This window comes from Nyctibius grandis, chromosome 14 (genome assembly GCF_013368605.1).
Source record: "Nyctibius grandis isolate bNycGra1 chromosome 14, bNycGra1.pri, whole genome shotgun sequence".
Classification (NCBI taxonomy): domain Eukaryota; kingdom Metazoa; phylum Chordata; class Aves; order Nyctibiiformes; family Nyctibiidae; genus Nyctibius; species Nyctibius grandis.
In genome coordinates, this window is record NC_090671.1 from 1,737,032 (window position 1) to 1,754,986 (window position 17,955).

At 49.6% G+C, this 17,955-nt stretch overlaps 1 protein-coding gene across 1 annotated transcript; it reads left to right on the forward strand.

Moving 5' to 3' along the window:
- The first annotated feature begins 1,060 nt into the window (after nt 1-1,060).
- SF3A1 (splicing factor 3a subunit 1) lies at nt 1,061-15,672 on the forward strand. Its single transcript, XM_068412866.1, has 16 exons — nt 1,061-1,232; nt 3,323-3,435; nt 5,230-5,434; nt 6,269-6,526; nt 6,978-7,052; nt 7,784-7,934; nt 8,423-8,616; nt 9,266-9,383; nt 9,496-9,681; nt 10,060-10,181; nt 10,355-10,597; nt 11,286-11,496; nt 12,264-12,418; nt 13,649-13,750; nt 13,979-14,050; nt 14,975-15,672. The coding sequence occupies exons 1-16, from the start codon at nt 1,167-1,169 to the stop codon at nt 15,074-15,076; spliced, it is 2,373 nt and encodes a 790-aa protein (XP_068268967.1). The 5' UTR covers nt 1,061-1,166; the 3' UTR covers nt 15,077-15,672.
- The last annotated feature ends 2,283 nt before the right edge of the window (nt 15,673-17,955 follow it).

A 17,955-nucleotide genomic window follows, 5' to 3' on the forward strand; every position in this document is an offset into this window, starting at 1 on the left:
GCTCTGCCAGCCAAGCTGCTTTTCAGAGGGGTGCTTGGGGCTGGCTTTGCCTTCTCACCTGTCTGTCACCAGCTCCAGCAGCACCACGTGGGAGTGTTGGTTGTATTCGGGGTCGTTCTCTGTGTAGCTGTACCTCTGCAGCAGCGCCGGCAGGTCCAGGTCGCAGGATACTTTATGGGGGAACTTCCAGGAGGGGAAACGCACGGCCCCAACCCGGGAGGAGACATCAGCGATGCCTGCCTGTGTTATAGACGCTCGTGATAAATCGGGAAAGCCAATCTATATTAATCATAAGAAATTTTATTAACATGAATTTAGCAAGCGATAAATGAGCAAAAACAGCGCTGGGCGACCAGGGTAGTAACAGCTCCGCCAACGGCTTGCACCAAATCTTAGGAGAAACATCAATTTATTAGACAAAGCATACATATTCATTAGTATGGGTTGGGTTATTATAATTCACAATTGTGGTTGATTTATTGCATCTGTAGGCTGGCCCCAAGGAAAAGACACTATCCAGTCAGAGTTGTAAATCACAACAATTAAGGCACAGCAGGGGTGGTGTTTTTGTTCCCAAGGCTCAGCCATTTGTCTTCTGGCGCCTCCTTATCTATGCGTTTGCCATTTGTTGGTTGTGTTGGAATTTCCCTATCTAGTTACAAGCTTCACATATGTTATTCTAAACCTACTATCCTGCATAACAGGAGGTTTGTTGCAGTAAAGCCTTTACATTTTCGTGCGATTTCATGAACAAAGTTAACCCGTCTGTTACACCCGCAGGTCCCCCAGGTCGGCCCGCAGGCTCTGCATGCAGCCGGGGTGGCCCAGGCGGTTCGCCACGCTGCTGAGGGGAGGGGGGACCAGGCCCGCGGGTGGCACTAGGCCTGGGGGGGGACCAGGCCCGGCGGGACGGGGCTAATGGCACCTCCCACCGCGCATGCGCTCTGCCGCATCCGGCGACCCCCCCCGCCTCACTGGCGCGTAACCCGCAGTCTGCGCGTGCGCGGGCTCGTGGCACCGCCGGCCGTTCCTCCGCGCATGCGCAGCGCGCGTCGTGCGGCCGCCATTTCGTCCGCGGCGGTGTCGGCTCCCTCCGCCTCCGGCTCGTCTCGGCCCAGCAGCGGCTCCGGCGGGGAAGCGCTCCCCGGCGCCCCGAGGGGAGCACCATGCCGGCCGGCCCCGTGCAAGCCCTGCCTCCGGCGCAGCCAGCGCCCCCCGCGGAGAGCAAACCGGTGCGGGCCGCGCTGAGGGGGGAGAGGCCGCGCTGAGGAGGGGGGGGCAGAGGCCGCGCTGGGGCCTGGGAGCGCGGGGTGCTCCGCCGCCGGGAGCCGCGGGCACGGCCGGGGGAAGCGGGGTTTATTGGGGCTGTTTTGCTCTCTGGCTTCTTATATTGCCCCGCCTGTCGTATTTTTTTGGGGGGGGCTGCAGTTGCCTCCTGCTGTGTCCTGCCGAGTGCCGTAGGCATCGCCCGCAGCTCCCCGCAGTCAGGCTGCTGCGGGTGCTGCGCTTCAGCCTAAGGCTGAGTCCTTTCCTGGAAGCGGCACAGAGTTGTAGTTGTGGTGGACGTGGGGGTTTGCTGTAAGCTGTGGGAACAGCCCTGCCGGCAGCAAGAGCGTGTGAAAGGCTTAAACACACACCCGTCCCGGTGTGTTTGGGAGAGGGTAGGAGCCCTGTGTTTCACAGAACCTTCCCCGGTTCTCTTCTGTCGTGGCCATACTCGCCTCCACAGGAGCTTTTTCCCAAAGTAGGAATACAGCCGTGATGTGGCTGGAGCTGCTGTCCTGACTGCACGTTCCAGCAGATTCACACGCCGGCGTCAGCACTCGCGTAGCCGTACAGCACACAAGTGTAGGGAGCTGATGTGACTGAAGATATGCGGTGATTTGGTGTCACTGACACAATTAAGAGACAAATTGCGGTTCCCCCGAAAAACCCTAGCGATTTTCATGCCCATAAGTTAGCAAGGCAACTCAGCGTCGAGGTTAAATAAGAACATCTCTCAAGCATGGTGTTGCCTTATCCTTCAGCTCTTCGAGGTGGTGTTGTTCGGAGGGAGTGGGAATGAAAACTAGAAATATTTATGGTGCCTTTCTCTTAACACACTCTGTTGAGGTTGTGTTTGACTCGAGAGCATTTTCTGCCGTGGAGTCCCCATGGGTTTTGCAGAGCTAGTAGCTTTAGCGGTATTTTTAAATTTACCTGATTGTCTCTGTCAAGATTATAAACATTTCCCATAGACCTGTTCTTTTTTATAACAGCTTTTCTTATGCAAGCTGCTTGGTGAGGAAAGAGGAGTGGCAGCTTTAGTCTCCTGCAAAGATACTGGTCTTACTAGATACCAGCAGCTTCTGGTCTTACTGGAAGACAAAGCCATCCGCAGTGAGGGTTCGGGGATTTTGGTTTGGATCCTCCTGTAACGTCAGTGAGAAAAACACCCTGCAGAGCTTTCCTCTATGTAGCAGCTTTTGATATAACCACAACAGGATTAAAAGCAATGTTTTATTTAACGTGGAGTTAATCCTTCAGATTCTAGTTTCTTGTAGTCCCACCGGCCTCTGGGAACGTTCGTGACTTCCAAACCTGTTTGGCAATGCTGAGTTATTCCTAGAGGTGGTGTTATAGGCATTCCCCCACGCTCCCTCTTGGCTCAGCATTTAGAAACCTCCTCGGGGTCAAAGCTGAGACTGTTAAAATGCCGGGAGGGCTTGTTTTGGTCCCCGTGGAGGGGCCTTCTCGTTGTCTTGCTGTGCCTGCCCCTGCGGACAAACACTGTCTCCCTGAGAAGCTGAGGAATTTGTGGGACGGGTGATTCAGATCGTTAAACCAGGTCTGTGTGACAGGAAAATGAAATGATTTGGGGGCTGGGGAGGAGGATAGACAGTCCTGTGTGCTGTTTGGATTGCTGTTTGGGATACGTAGTTCTTACATACCATTCGTTAAGCCTGGGATTGCAGAACAATCTGTTTAAGGTGTGTTAGGATTGTTGTTCCCAATGTCGATGAAGAAGTTGAGAGAGAGTAGGGAGATGCATTTTCCAACTCAACCATCGGAAAATAAACCCAGTCTGGGTTTGCAGCCTACCAGGCCTTGCTTTCACCCCCTCGTGCTGATATATAGCACGTTAATATTATTTGAAGTTCCTGTTCGTGTTTTCAGCTTTGATTTAGGCTATTTGAATTTAGTATCTTGACTGATTGCAAACACCCACCGTGAAAGATGTCTTCCTGTGCCACCACCTCGTCACCTTTTGAATGGTTGCAATAGTTGTGGTGCAGCAGTACAGGGGACTGTATATATGTGCATCTGTATATTTTTATTACAGCCAGAAGAAGAGCCGAAAGAGGAAGCGGCACCAGCCAAGCCTGTAGTAGGAATTATTTACCCTCCTCCAGAGGTCAGGAATATCGTCGACAAGACTGCCAGCTTCGTAGCCAGGTAAAGGACACTGGGGTCATCTCGTGTTTCCTGGGATTTTCATGTTTCTCCTCTTCAGTCCTAATGTCTGTGCAGCTCCAGAAACTGAAACAGCTCACAGTCCTGTGACTTTACGTGAAGAATTTTAAGGATTGAGTCTATACCAGTGAGACTGTGCAAAAGAAATTACAATATTCTACTGAAGAGGTGTAAGACGTGCTTTGCTAGAAAAACTGTGATAGTAAATAAAGTTCTTGGCAAAATCTGTAGCATGTGCTGCAATAACCGGGTAACAGCTCCTGCTCTGAACGATCTGCAGGGGAAACAAAATTCCAGGTAGAAAGGGAGCCTCGTTACGGCTGCTCCCTTGCGTGATGAAGCCAAGAGGAGTCGTGGCTGTGTTTTACAGCACGTAGGCAGGTTGTAGGTGATGACCTCGCCAGTACAGGGGTGCTCGCTTGCTTGTTGAGCCCCGAGGCTAAGTCCTGTCCCTGTTGGTGTACAGCTTGGTGAGCTGCGCCAGCGGCAGCCGCGCGTGTTCGCCCAAGCCTCGGTCATCTCTCTCTCCCTTGATAGCCAGGGGGAGAGCAGTGCTTGCCTCCAGAGAGTAGCCTGATCCTCTCTTAGGAGAGATGAGCTGCCCATGATGTGTATGAGATTCTTTTCCCCCTGTTGACTGGAGCAGATTGATTAGCGTGCGCATAGATGTCAGATTTGGGGGAGGAGTCTAAAAGTTGGATAAATTTTACTCATTTGAGCTTCTTCCATTTGCCTAACGTCATCATTCTGTTAGTGCCAGCTGGGCCATCTTCCCCTGTTGTTTTTGTTAATGCTTCAGTATTTCTGGCTGTTGCATCTTTCCGTGAGGTCTCAGGGGACCAGATCGTGGTCTTCCTGCAGTGTACGAGTAGCACGGAAGGTAAATCCCCCTTCCTCAGCTGGCTGTGCGAGTCCTTAACCTTCGTGGCATCCAGACAGGCTGAACGCTGCGTGCTGTCACCTCGCTGACACGGGATGGTTGTTGCCGTGGGTTTAAGAGTAAGACAATTACTAAATGCTGGTCTAGTCAGAGGCACTTATTGTGTAACTAATCTCTAAAGTGCTGCCGAGGAGCGTTGGCTTCCTCTGAGGATAAGGAAGGGGCTGTGTTTATCCTTTGGTATTGTAGAGACCTCCTCTTTTGGAAGAGGCGGCGTGTCTGAACAAGACCTGAAGGTATCCAGAGAATGTGAGAGAAACATGGTACAGCAGCTGTTAAACTTTCTCAAACGACCCTGAAATAAAAGGCTTTGCACTTTGGGTGGGAGGAATGGACATTACCTGAACGAAAACTTAGGGCTATGCTAAATGCAGCACTCCAGTGTGGTCAGTCCCTGCACAGGCTGGTGGTTACCTCCTCTCTTCCTTAGATGAACTTTCTGGAAATGAAACTAGTCTTAAAATTGTGTTAATAGAGCAAATAAAATTGGTCTAGTAAGTAACCTGTAAACTTTATCCAATAAATTGTCTAATCCAGTAAATGACCTTTTGTTTGTATGTAGCCAAATGAGATTGTGAAACACTTGTGAGTTTTAAACTGTCTTAAATATTCGCAGTGAAGCGTTACAGATTGAATTAGGTCAAATGCCTTTAACTTGTGTGTGTACAACTGGCTGCTGGGTTGGGTACGAGTTACTTGGAGGTAACCTTCCATGTAGGAGAGAAAATTTTCTCGTGAGGGGCTGATACATCAACACATCTTACTGTGAAAGAAACAGACGTTTACACTTGAGTTGATGCCCATTCAGCTAAACAATTTCTCTTTTTCCTCCCCAGAAACGGTCCAGAATTTGAAGCTCGAATTCGCCAGAACGAAATAAATAACCCTAAGTTCAATTTCTTGAATCCCAACGATCCTTACCATGCATACTACCGGCACAAAGTCAGCGAGTTCAAAGAGGGTAAGGCACAGGAGCCCTCGGCTGCCATTCCCAAGGTCATGCAACAGCAGCAAAGTGCTCAGCAGCAGCTTCCGCAGAAGGTAAGTATTTCTTTTCACTTTGGTCGAGAACTTGGCGTCTAACTGGTGGGGTCACAGCCTGATGTGAAGCAGAAGGTGTGAAAGACCAGACAAGTGAAAGAGCTATTTATACATTGGCAAAAAAGACAGCACTGAGAGGCTTGGAGTTTGGTGTCTGGGACTTTGTATTGATGCAGGTGTGCATCCCCCAGTTGCTCATAACTCAGAGTTATGTGTGAAACTCAAAAGTTATATTGTTTTCCTTGGTTTGGTTTAATTATGTTTGGTTGTGTATTGACTGATGTGGTGCTTATCCTAGTGATTGCTCGGACTATATGAGTTCAGGACTCCTTCCATAGGCAAGTCCTTTAGAATCCCTTGGAGTTCAGTTTGGGCTTGTTGCATGCACTGTTTTGTAGAAACATTTCCTTTATTTTCCTGCCAGAAGGATGAACTTCCCCTTAAAACACGGAGTAGGAAATGTTGCTAGTCTTGTTTCGCTGTGCCTTTATACATGCTGGATGGATAAAGGGCACCAGCGGAGTCTGAGTCTCTTACACACTTTGCCCGGCCAGCAGTCACTCCGTGTGTCATTGACTGTCCTGCAGGATTATAGCAAACTCCTGATAGTCTCCAGTTGTGTTAGCTGTTGGAGCAACATTTGTTTTGGAGTAGCCCTAAATGCAGATGTCCAGATATATCCCGTGGTGCTAATTTTTTCTCATCCTTGCAGCTGCAAGGATATCTAGACTGATGTTGCGTTCCTGCAACAGCTGAAGGGAAAATGGGCTCTCCCAAGGGTTTGGGAACAATTTATTTCTCCAGTCACTGAGCCATCTCCGTTCTGCTCTGCAGGTGCAGGCCCAGGTGATCCAGGAGACAGTCGTTCCAAAAGAGCCACCTCCGGAGTTCGAGTTCATTGCAGATCCTCCCTCAATCTCAGCCTTTGACTTGGATGTGGTGAAGCTCACGGCGCAGTTCGTGGCTCGGAACGGGCGGCAGTTCTTGACTCAGCTGATGCAGAAAGAGCAGAGGAACTATCAGTTTGACTTCCTTCGCCCCCAGCACAGTCTCTTTAACTACTTCACTAAGCTGGTTGAACAGTACACAAAGGTACTCTTGGCAGTTTACCTGTCGAGTTGGTTCTTTCAGCAGCAGTATTGATTTTTGAAGACTACTGAAGCCCTACAAAACAGCCAGATGAGAAATATGTGCAGGTCCAGGAGTCTGTCCTTTAAATCTCTCTCTTTAGGTAGAGTGGATATCTCATACACTGTTGGCAACGAGCAGCACTGAACACAGTGGGCTGTTACTTAAATGTATTGGACACGAATACAAGTAAAAGTTGTGGTTTTTTAAATATGGAGGGTAGCTGGAAGGCCATCGGTGAATATTTTTAAGTGCAAGTATGAGCAATAAGTAATAAGAGGGTTACAATAGAATAAATGGAACGTAGTCCCAGGGGTCTGCTGATATTTTAATCAGTGTGGAAAGAGGATAGTTGTTTTTAAGGAGGCTTTGGCAAAAAGAATTGTCACCAACTGTCACGCAAAATATGTTTCAGATCTTGATCCCACCGAAAGGCTTACTCCTCAAACTCAAGAAAGAGGCTGAAAACCCCAAGGAAGTCCTTGATCAGGTATTGCATGAAAAATCTGCAAAATTGCTGAAGCGTTTCAGTTACACGTTGTGTTTTTTACTCTTTGCACGTTTCTGACTTATGGGCAGCAAACACAATTATACAGAGGATAAAATGGATGTGTCCCCTGTAGTCACTTGAATACAGGGTACTCAGGCGTGCCTGTACACTACCAGCTGGTGTGCATATTGGGAGTAGTTTACTTGTGGCAGCCCAGAGGCATAGATGGTGCACAGCGCCATTTCCAAACGCTTTACAAAGTAGAATGTTTCCCTCTCAGACAACTTCACTTGGCACCTCAGCCACTTATAGTCCTTCCAAGCTGTTCTTCATTACTTGGACTTTGGTCTTCGTCACAAAGACTGCTTTTGCTTTGGAAAGGTGACGTTACAGGGTTGTAATAAAGTGTCTGTGAATTGTTTGCTGGCTGTGAATCTTCAGTGATGCCTGAGTCATGTTTGTACCTGGGATGGCTTGCTCTTGGCTCAAGAAGTCTGCAGTTCCAGCTTTAGAAAACCACTTTACAAGGCCGGTGCAGTACATTACTCAATAGGCAAACCCATAGTTTCTAAATGAAATACAAACATTTCTTTGTCGTGCCAGGCCTCTGGAGTAGTGCTTGTGTAACTGCCCTGAAAGGGTTGGTAGCGTAAACTTTGGGATGCTGTAGAGGTGTCTGTGATGTGTTTCTTGTCTGACGTTTGGTGTTTGCTCTACGTCTGCCTTTGCAGGTGTATTACAGAGTGGAGTGGGCAAAGTTCCAGGAGCGAGAGAGAAAGAAGGAAGAGGAGGAGAAGGAGAAAGAGCGTGTTGCTTATGCCCAGATTGATTGGCATGACTTTGTGGTCGTGGAGACAGTTGACTTTCAGCCCAATGAGCAAGGTACTGAAGTTAAGTGTTGTAACCACTATGAAACCCTGCTCCCTTTGAGTAGGGACTACGTCCTGAAATGCCCTTTTTAGACCGATGTTGGGTTTTACAGCTGCATATCCTTCAAAGATAAAAGGGAAAGCCTTCTAGTGACAGTGTGCAGAGCTGGTTTTTTTTTTTTTCTGGAGTCACTAATGTTCTCCTTGCACAAAGTCCAGGGCTGCACTAGTGTCTGCTTTTCCACTTCCAGCAGGACAGCAGCACTTATCCCTCTTTCTAGTGGTGCTTTCACCTATAGATACCTTCATCTTCGTGTGTTATCCTGGTGTTGGGCTGTATAGACTCCATCCGTTCCCTTCTATATACCTTGTCTCCCAGGAGATTTTGATGCCACTGCCTTGTAAAAAAACTGCTTTTCGTTTAAGAAACTGGTATTTCTGTCTGTGTATTGAGCAATGAAATGGGATAGAGAAACAGAAGCTCTGTTTTCTGCGTTGTAGGGAATTTCCCTCCTCCCACCACTCCAGAAGAGTTGGGAGCTCGAATCCTGATCCAGGAGCGTTATGAGAAGTTTGGGGAAAGCGAGGAGGTAGAGATGGAGGTGGAGTCAGATGAGGAAGATGAAAAGCAAGAGAAAACAGATGAGCCTCCACCCCAGCTGGATCAAGACACACAAGTGCAGGATATGGATGAGGTAACTGGCCAGTGGAATCAGCGTTACTTTTGTCCTGTGAAGTTTGTGTGGTTTATCATGCCCTTCGCTTTCACTGTAAGAAGTTCCTCAGTTTCTTGAGGAAATGAGATTTTCTTCTGATGGAATTACAAAGCAACCTGTTTCTGCTGGAATGAGGTATTTTTAATGTTTTCCATGACAATACAATTTCCAAGAGAGAAATCCAGCAATTTTGTCACCTTATGGTGTGGATTTTATATTTCTGCGATCGAGCCTTTTGAGCTTTCTTCTGCACAGAGTCTGGAACACTGAAAGATGACTTATTTTAGGCTCTTCCTCTACTCACTGTATGTAAGCTTTTTTTCTGGTAACGAGGAACAAGAGCGTGGTTACCCGTAAGCCCCTGTTTGCTCTGCTGTGGTAATGTGGAAGCTGAGGAATACTTGCTTCCTCTTCTGGGGCCACTGAATTTCTGAATCATGATTATCCAGAGGAACCACTGGAGCATAGGTGGCAGGAGGCAAAACAGCTCTGTTGCTTTGAAGCTGCATAATTGGTTCTTCCAGCACTGTGTAGGATTTTTATGCCTTTCTCAAATCTTGTTTGTTGATATTTGACTACAGGAACTTAGTAATGATTTTTTTTTTTATTATTTCCACCCCTAAATAAGGGCTCAGATGATGAAGATGAAGGTCAGAAGGTTCCTCCTCCTCCAGAAACCCCGATGCCGCCACCTCTTCCTCCCACTCCAGATCAGGTCATTGTGCGGAAAGATTATGATCCCAAAGGTAAATCAGACTGGTGAAGAGAAACTTTATTTCTTCGTGAATAAGCACAAAAGCACTTGTTTCTAGGCTGCATCCTCTGATGTGTTTTAACAGTGTGGTTTTGTTTTTCTAGCCTCAAAACCATTACCGCCTGCCCCAGCTCCAGATGAGTATCTTGTTTCCCCCATCACTGGAGAGAAAATCCCTGCCAGTAAAATGCAAGAACACATGCGAATTGGTCTCCTGGATCCTCGATGGTTGGAGCAGCGTGATCGATCCATCCGTGAAAAGCAGAGTGATGATGAGGTCTATGCCCCAGGTCAGCTTGAGTATCTGACACAGCTTGCAAAACCAAGTTCCTAGATGAGTTCTGTGAACTCTTAGCACTCCCTTTCACTCCCCCAAGGTCCCACTGATAAGGCCCATCTCAAGTGTAGCTTTCTGTGCGATGTCCTTAGTGTGCTGATTACGTGGATACATTTGTCCTTAGTACATTGAAGCCTTTCTGTAAACTTAAAGGCAAAGAGCGTGAGCTGCTGCTGACCAGCCGTCAGTGGCAATCTCTTTCTAAACAGAGCAGCACTATGATCTTTAAACACTTAGGTACCAAACAGTTTAAAGATCATTAAAAGAGGCTTGATCATGTTTGACTTTTGATTATATCACTTGAGCTAAGAATTTCTCTTTTTGCCTGCAGGTTTGGATATTGAAAGCAGCTTGAAGCAGCTGGCAGAGCGCCGTACTGATATCTTCGGTGTGGAAGAGACTGCCATTGGCAAAAAGATCGGTGAAGAAGAAATCCAGAAACCAGAGGAAAAGGTAGAGCAGAAACTGTGGGGTTTTTAACAGGTTCCTGTAGTATTATGAATGCTCAGAGACACAGGAGTCTTTTGAACTTTGTTCTTGCTGCAGAGCTGCTCTCTGGATTTATTTACAGCTCACGTCGCGGTCTGGACAGGCTGGAGTTATTCTGATTTATTTTATCCTCTCAGGTGACCTGGGATGGCCACTCAGGCAGCATGGCCCGCACACAACAGGCTGCTCAGGCCAATATTACTCTCCAAGAGCAAATTGAAGCTATCCATAAGGCCAAGGGACTGGTGCCAGAAGATGACAGCAAGGAGAAGATCGGTCCCAGCAAACCCAATGAAATACCCCAGCCACCCCCTCCTTCATCGGCATCAAATCCCCCGGCTAGCGCTCCGCCGATCACATCCGTGCCTCGTCCACCCACAGTGAGTGTTTGGGCTTCCAAAAGCAAATGGCTGTGGCCGAAGTTAGTTAGAAGGGAGTCCTGACGAAGGTCGAGGGTTATAGCAGCAGGGTGCTGGCTTAGGAGCAGATTTTGAGTGAAGTTCGTTTCCAAATGACTTGTAAACCACCAGAGGAACCCTCTTGAACTCGCTGTTACAAATGGAAGATAAGATTTAGGTGGAGGTTTTCATCCTTAGAGGTACTAAAAAGACCTGATCAGCTGGGCAGAGGAAGAACCTGGGTAGTGAGAAGTTGGAGGGAGGGAGTAGGGCTAACAGAGGAGTGGGAGGGTGCCTTTTAGGTGTAAGAAGGTGTGATGCAGAACAAAAGGAGTTGCAGGTAAGAAACGTTCACAGGTGACTCACTTGCCCAGTGTCCCTGCTCCGAGGGTTCTGCTGTTGACTCTGAAATAGCTCGTTTTAGATTGCTACATGGCTCCTGGTCAGATACCTGAGGGGTGAGGGAAGGAAGAACTGTTTAATCTGTTAATGAGGCTTCTGTGCCGGTTGGCAGGCAGCTCGCCGTACGGTGGGCTGGCTGAGGTTCCCCGCAAGGCTTGGGCCAGCAGAAACCCTCTGTGTGTGCCCTGGTTATTTTAATCAGGATTGTGATCAGCGCCGAGCGTTCCTGCATGTACCTGCTAAGAAATATTACCCTCTCTCTCTCCAGATGCCCCCCCCGGTTCGTGCCGCTGTTGTTTCTGCAGTTCCAGTCATGCCTCGTCCCCCGATGACTTCCGTGGTCCGTTTGCCTCCAGGATCCGTCATAGCCACCCCCATGCCACCGATAATCCATACCCCCCGCATCAACGTCGTCCCCATGCCGCCCTCTGCTCCTCCCATCATGAGCCCCCGCCCGCCTCCCATGATAGTGCCAACAGGTCAGTAACTTCAGCCTTTTCTGGGTAACTGTCAGCTAATTCCTGCATATTGTGGGCTTGAACTTTTAATTCTTTTTTCCTTTTGTGCCTTTGATAATGGCGTGTAATTAGGATTGCAGACCCTAACTCCCATCATTAAGCATTTTGGAGTGTTTGATATGACTTATCTTTCATGCTTTGGGGCTCAAAACTCCTCCTGCAGCATGAAATACAGGGAATCCTGTCTCACCCATCTCATGTCTGTGTCCCTGGGAGCCTGCCCAGGTGAAGCTGAAGAACCCGTGCTGCTTTCCAAAAGGAACCAGAGGAAAGAGGAACTGCCAGCACCTCGCTGGGTGTTACAACTACTACAGAAATTGCTGCTGCAGGAGGAAAAGCTGTTATCTGTCCCGTTTCCTCATAGTATTAGGTGCTTTTAAGTTGAAAAGCATAATGTAAAAAACAGTTATTCCTTTTTTTTTTTTCTTGTTTTTAAATCGAGGTGCTGGCACCGCTGCGTGCCAAACTGAGAGCGTTTTATTTTTTTGCTAGATCTGCAGGAAGCTCTTACGCTGCTTGTTGTCTTTTCCTGGACTGTTTCCCAATATAAAAGATCTAACGTTTGAAGTTTGCATGTTACTGGTGGTTGTGTTAACTTCCTCCATGTATTGTAGCATTTATTTTCAGCCTTTACTGGTCTGCTAAAAGAGTTTTTGTGGAAGGGAGTGTCTGCTGTGTACGCAGTGCATGACTGCAGGTTGTGTTGTGTCCCCCCCATCCCATTTCAGCGTTTGTTCCTGCGCCTCCCGTGGCTCCGGTTCCTTCCCCAGCCCCGATGCCTCCTGTTCACCCGCCGCCGCCGATGGAGGACGAGCCAGTCTCAAAGAAACTGAAGAGCGAAGACAGCCTGATTCCAGAGGAGGAGTTTCTGCGCAGGAACAAGGTACGTGTGTGGGCTGGCTGTTGAGAAGCACCAGAGTCCTGACCCCGTGGGGCTGTTCAGCCCCCTCTGCCCAAAGGGGCTGCAAAGCCGGTTCCCTACGTGGAGCGCAGACGTACTTCGCAAGGGAGTGAGTCTCTGAGGTGGCTCCTCCTTGCTGTCACACCTGGGCAAACTGAGCTGCTCTGTATTTTACTGGGAAGAGCAATGCAGCGCTACACACAGCCACACAGTGAGGTAGCGCTCTTCTGTGATTAAGGGCAGCAAGAGGTAGGTTTATAGTCATGTAGAGAAGAATTAAAGCTGCTAATAAGCTTTTAAGCAGAGGACTGCAAAGCTGGAGATGCAAGGAATCACAGAATCACAGAATGTTGGGGATTGGAAGGGACCTCGGAAGATCATCTAGTCCAATCCCCCTGCCGGAGCAGGATTGCCTAGACCATATCACACAGGAACGCGTCCAGGCGGGTTTTGAATGTCTCCAGAGAAGGAGACTCCACACCCTCTCTGGGCAGCCTGTTCCAGTGTTCAGTCACCCTCACCGTAAAGAAGTTTTTCCTCATATTTATGTGGAACCTCCCGTGTTCCAGCTTGCACCCATTGCCCCTTGTCCTGTCAAGGGATGTCACTGAGAAGAGCCTGGCTCCATCCTCATGACACTTGTCCTTTACATATTTATAAACATTAATGAGGTCACCCCTCAGTCTCCTCTCCTCCAAGCTAAAGAGACCCAGCTCCCTCAGCCTCTCCTCATAAGGGAGATGTTCCACCCCCTTAATCATCTTCGTGGCTCTGCGCTGGACTCTCTCTAGCATCAGTGTCAGCGTGATAGGGTGGTAATGTGGTATATTCCGTAACTAAATGTTAGACTGGATTCCTTCCCGAGGAGCGCCGCCATCGTGGGTTGAGGTTTAACTCCTTTAAGAAGGCTGTATGGTTTTCCTGGGTGTCTGCACAGAGAAGCTGTCTCATGTTTAGAGCTTCATACGTTCGCTCTGTAATACTCAGGAGAGAAATCCAACACAGTGTTTTCATTTTGGTAGCAGCAAAGGAACTTTCTCAGTGTTGATGCAAATATGTTTGTGTGTTCGCTGAGAAGTCAAGATATGGGGCTAGTTTTGGAAATAAATAATTTGTCTGCCGCTGTGTGTCTATAAATAATTTGTCTGCTGCTCTTTTATCGGAGTCCTGAGCCTCCTTGCCTGTGAGACACGTTATCTTTGTTTCCTCTAGGGCCCGGTCACGGTCAAAGTCCAGGTTCCCAACATGCAGGACAAGACGGAATGGAAACTGAACGGCCAAGTGTTGGTGTTCACCCTGCCGCTCTCAGACCAGGCATGTAGCTTATTAACCTGGCCTCTACCCCTTCTCGTTCTGCTACCAAGTTCCTTTGCTTTGAGAATAGCTGTTGACCTGCACAGCAGGAGCTATAAAACCCCACATGTTCCCCCGGGCTGCGGCCTCTTGCCCAGCGGGGTTGCGTGGCTGGGGGAGCAGTGCTGCCCATCTGTACAGTGTGGGGGGGGGAAGAAAAGCCTGAGCAAGCTCTTTGGTTCTCCCTAGGTGTCTGTTATAAAGGTTAAGATCCACGAGGCCACAGGGATGCCGGCTGGGAAACAGAAGCTGCAGTACGAGGTGGGTATAAGCCTTTCAAATGCTGTTTGTTACTTCAGTGCTTTCTCACACACAAACTGATTTTTTACAAGCAGAAGTTGTAATGCGCCTACTGAGATGTCGGGACGAGCAGAGGGGATGTTTTTCCTCTCTGTGGCACACTTGGTTACAGAACCGTGTGCTGTGGCAGCAGGACAGGCCTTGAGCAGGTGCCATCACCAGATCTTCGTGTTGTCGCTGCTGCGGATGAGTCCTCTAAGTTTGATGGCTTTCTCAGCAATCAGCATATTATTTTATTGGGGGGTTTTGACATTTAAGTGCAGCACTCTGCTCCCACTGATCTGTCGCGTGTGCTCTGGAAGGTGGGCGAGTACCTGGAAACCCTGGCAGCTCTGAAAAGACTTTTCTCCAAAACACGGAAGCGAGGAGATGGATCTCTCTTCCTCTGGAGACTGGATCTGTTAGCAAGGCACCGCTCCTTCTAAGAACCCGTTTCCAGTCGTGTGTGTGCACGGGCACAACCTGCTGCCTAAGCAGTGAACTTTGTGCGCTCAGCTCCTCGGGGGTTCAGCTGTGGGCAGGTGTTGTGTTAACCCTTGGCGAGAAAGGAAGCTTTACTGGGTTTTTTAAGGGGGGAAAAAAAAAGCAGGAGAGGAGTGAAGCCAAAATAACTTCACTTGTGGTGACTGTCTTTATGTGTTTGTAGAGGTATGTAGTATATATTGTCTGTACTCTTGCATCATTCCCAGCATCCCCACCTCCTCCGGTGCCCATCTTCTGAGACCTTGGGATCTCTCCAGGGTTTTTCAAAGCCGGCAGCGTTCTGTCATCTCCCTCTTCTGAGAGTAGGGCCGGGAGGGCTTCGTCTCTGTGGGCGTATGTGGGAAGGGAGCGTTAAGATTTCTGCTGTGACTGTTGTTTTTTTTAATTTTCTCCTCCCCTCAGGGCATCTTCATCAAGGATTCGAACTCCCTGGCGTATTACAACATGACGAGCGGCTCTCTGATTCACCTGGCGCTCAAAGAGAGAGGAGGCAGAAAGAAATAGGAGCCGTGGAGCCCAGAGACGTAACGCGGCTGCGTTACCACTTGTGTAACCCCAACCCTTCGAATCCTCCAGCCTTTCGGGGGCTACTGCGACCTCCTGCCAGCTCTAGTTTGAAAAGAGAGACTGAATCCCGTGTGTGGGTGGCTGATGAGAGAGGGGGAGCTGGTAGAACCCCAAAATGTGTAAATGTAGTGACCTAGTGTGTAACTGCAGCAGTCTAGTGATCGGTGCTTTGCTCGAGTGCCGGCTCCGCGGTGAATTCCCTCGTGAAGCAGCATTGAGGTTGTGCCCTCTAGATCTGCCTTTGAGGGATTCACACTGACCGAGAACGTCATCTGTCTGACTCCTGTGCTTGCTGCTTCATTTAACCCTTCTCTAATTGAAACCACCTTCCTTCTCAACCATAATTAAGCCCCGTGTTCTTTCTCTGTCTCCGATCTATCTACAAGAGCCTCTCGTGCTGACCCTGACTTGGAAATTTATCCTCCCTCAGCATGAGCGTACGCGGCTGTTCCCTGTGAGAAAGGAGATGTGGCTCGGTGCGAGCTAAACAGCTCCTGTGGTTTGTTTTAATAAACACGGTGTGGGAGGCTGTCGCAGCGCTCGGTCCTTGGGGCTTGGGTGTTTTAGGTGGAGTGTGCCTGGCTTCAGAGGGAAATACAGTGAGGTTTTGTAATTAAGCAGGTTATCGTAGAAAACGCTTTTATTCTCTCAGGCTGCAAGAAAAGGGGTTGGTTACAATTTCTCTAGTTATTTGGTTAAAATTTCTCTAGTTATTCCTGAACATAACCCGTGTATATGAATGCTTGTGTATGGGGGCAGGCAGCTCGCCTTGAACTGGGTGAGAATTGTATTGGAAAACGTGTTTTACACTTGATATCCCGCAGCTGGCACCTCTTGGTGCTGGGGAGCATCTGGGGCTGGAAAATAGGTTATTCCTGGGCCTTCAGTCAGAGCTGTGTTGCAGTTTGATGCAAACACAGAGCAAAGTTAATCGACAATGAGACAATTAGGTGGCAGGGCCATGATTTGGGTACCTCTGCTGCTCTTCTGGGATAACCCAAAGCCATGGATCTATTATGATTTTTTTTTTAGCGATGATCAGGCATTACAGGAACATCCTGTTTACCTTATTCTGCACTTTGGGGAGAGAGAGACGGAGCAGGAGGGAAGAGCCAGCATCCTCCCGCCCCGGTTGTGCTCCTCTGCAGGGCAGGCAGGTGGGAGGAAGCCCCGTTGCTGTCGGGAAGGGGCCTGGCGCTGGCCCAGCCCAGGTGGCCGGCAGTCCCCTGGCCACGGTGACCAGCTGGTGTCTCTGACAGATGCCCACGTGTCTGCGAGGCAGCTGCTCCCCTCCCTGCCGTAGAACGCTGAATTCGGAGCGTCTCGGCGGGCAGAGGCAGGGTGTTTGGGTGGATGAAGGGTGCTCCTGCCCTGCGGGGTGGTGGGATAATGACTTCCTTCTTGCTTTTAAAAACTAGACACTAGGTCCAGTCTCGGAGAAAACAAAACTGGGCAACGAGTGGGTGTTTTTTAGAGCTGATTACAAAAAAAAAAAAAACCTGCCAAGAAAGCTCTGAAATGGAGAAGTCACATTTTTACATCCGCTGCGAGGCCCAGACGCGATGGGGCTGTGCTTAAGGTCACCCAGCTTTTCTCCAGCCGTGCTCGGTGCCGTGGGCCACCACGGCGTGCGGTGCCGAGGAGCTCCCCGCTCCCACGTGTGTTCCTTGCTCTCTCTGAAGGCCGCCCTGGGTGACATTTTCAGCCAGGCCCCTTTTACCAGCCCAGCCCGGCGCTCCGGCAGGAAAACTTCCCGCTAGAAACAGCTTCCGTGGAGCCTTGTCAACCCCTTTCTATCTAAATTTCCTGATAAATGTTGTAACAGAGCGTGTGGGTATCCAGCACAAACCAACTGGTAGCGGAGCCTTCCCCTGCAGCGGGGAGGACCCGCGGGGCACGGGCTGCCGGAAAAATCTGGAAGTAGGTTGAGTTGTCGCTGCCTTTAATGAGCGTCGTCCCCTCGGTCCCTTGGCACCTTACCTGGCCCCTCACCCGCTGTGAGAGGGGTCTTGGCTCTGATAAACCCTGTTCAAGGGAGAAAACAGCGCTGGGGGCTGTGAGAAGCGGCCGGCGGTGGGATGGATCTCGCTGCCTCCCTCCCTGTGGCCCTGCCCCTGGAAAGCTTCACCCATGGCAGGTCCCAACAGAACCACAGCATCGTTTTGGTTGGAAAGAACCTTTAAGATCATCGAGTCCAACCGTTAGCCCAGCACTGCCAAGGCCACCACTAACCCATGGCCCTCAGCACCACATCTACACGGCTTTTAAAGCCCCCCAGGGATGGGGACTCCACCACTGCCCTGGGCAGCCTGTGCCAGTGCTTGACAACCCTTTGGGGGAAGAAATTGTCCCTGATCTCCAATCTAAACCTCCCCTGGAGCAACTTGAGGCCGTTTCCTCTTGTCCTATTACTTGTTACCTGGGAGAAGAGACCAACCCCCCCCTCGCTACACCCTACTTTCAGGCAGTTGTAGAGAGTGAGAAGGTCTCCCCTCAGCCTCCTTTTCTCCAGACTAAACCTCCCCAGGTCCCTCAGCTGCTCCTCATCACACTTGTGCTCCAGACCCTTCACCAGCCCCGTTGCCCTTCTCTGGACTCGCTCCAGCACCTCAAGGTCTCTCTTGCAGTGAGGGGCCCAAAACTGCACCCAGGATTTGAGGTGCGGCCTCAGCAGTGCCCAATACAGGGGGACGATCCCTGCCCTAGTCCTGCTGGCCACACTAGTACTGATACAAGCCAGGATGCTGGTGGCCTTCTTGGCCACCTGGGCACACTGCTGGCTCATGTTCAGCCGCCATTGACCAACACCCCCAGGT

Bases quoted from the DNA above. Each gene is read 5' to 3' on its own strand.
- SF3A1 (XM_068412866.1), top strand. From the start codon at position 1,167: ATGCCGGCCGGCCCCGTGCAAGCCCTGCCTCCGGCGCAGCCAGCGCCC. The intron at 7,053-7,783 runs GTATTGCATGAA...CTGCCTTTGCAG, and splicing joins CCAAGGAAGTCCTTGATCAG to GTGTATTACAGAGTGGAGTG. The intron at 10,182-10,354 runs GTAGAGCAGAAA...TTATCCTCTCAG, and splicing joins TCCAGAAACCAGAGGAAAAG to GTGACCTGGGATGGCCACTC.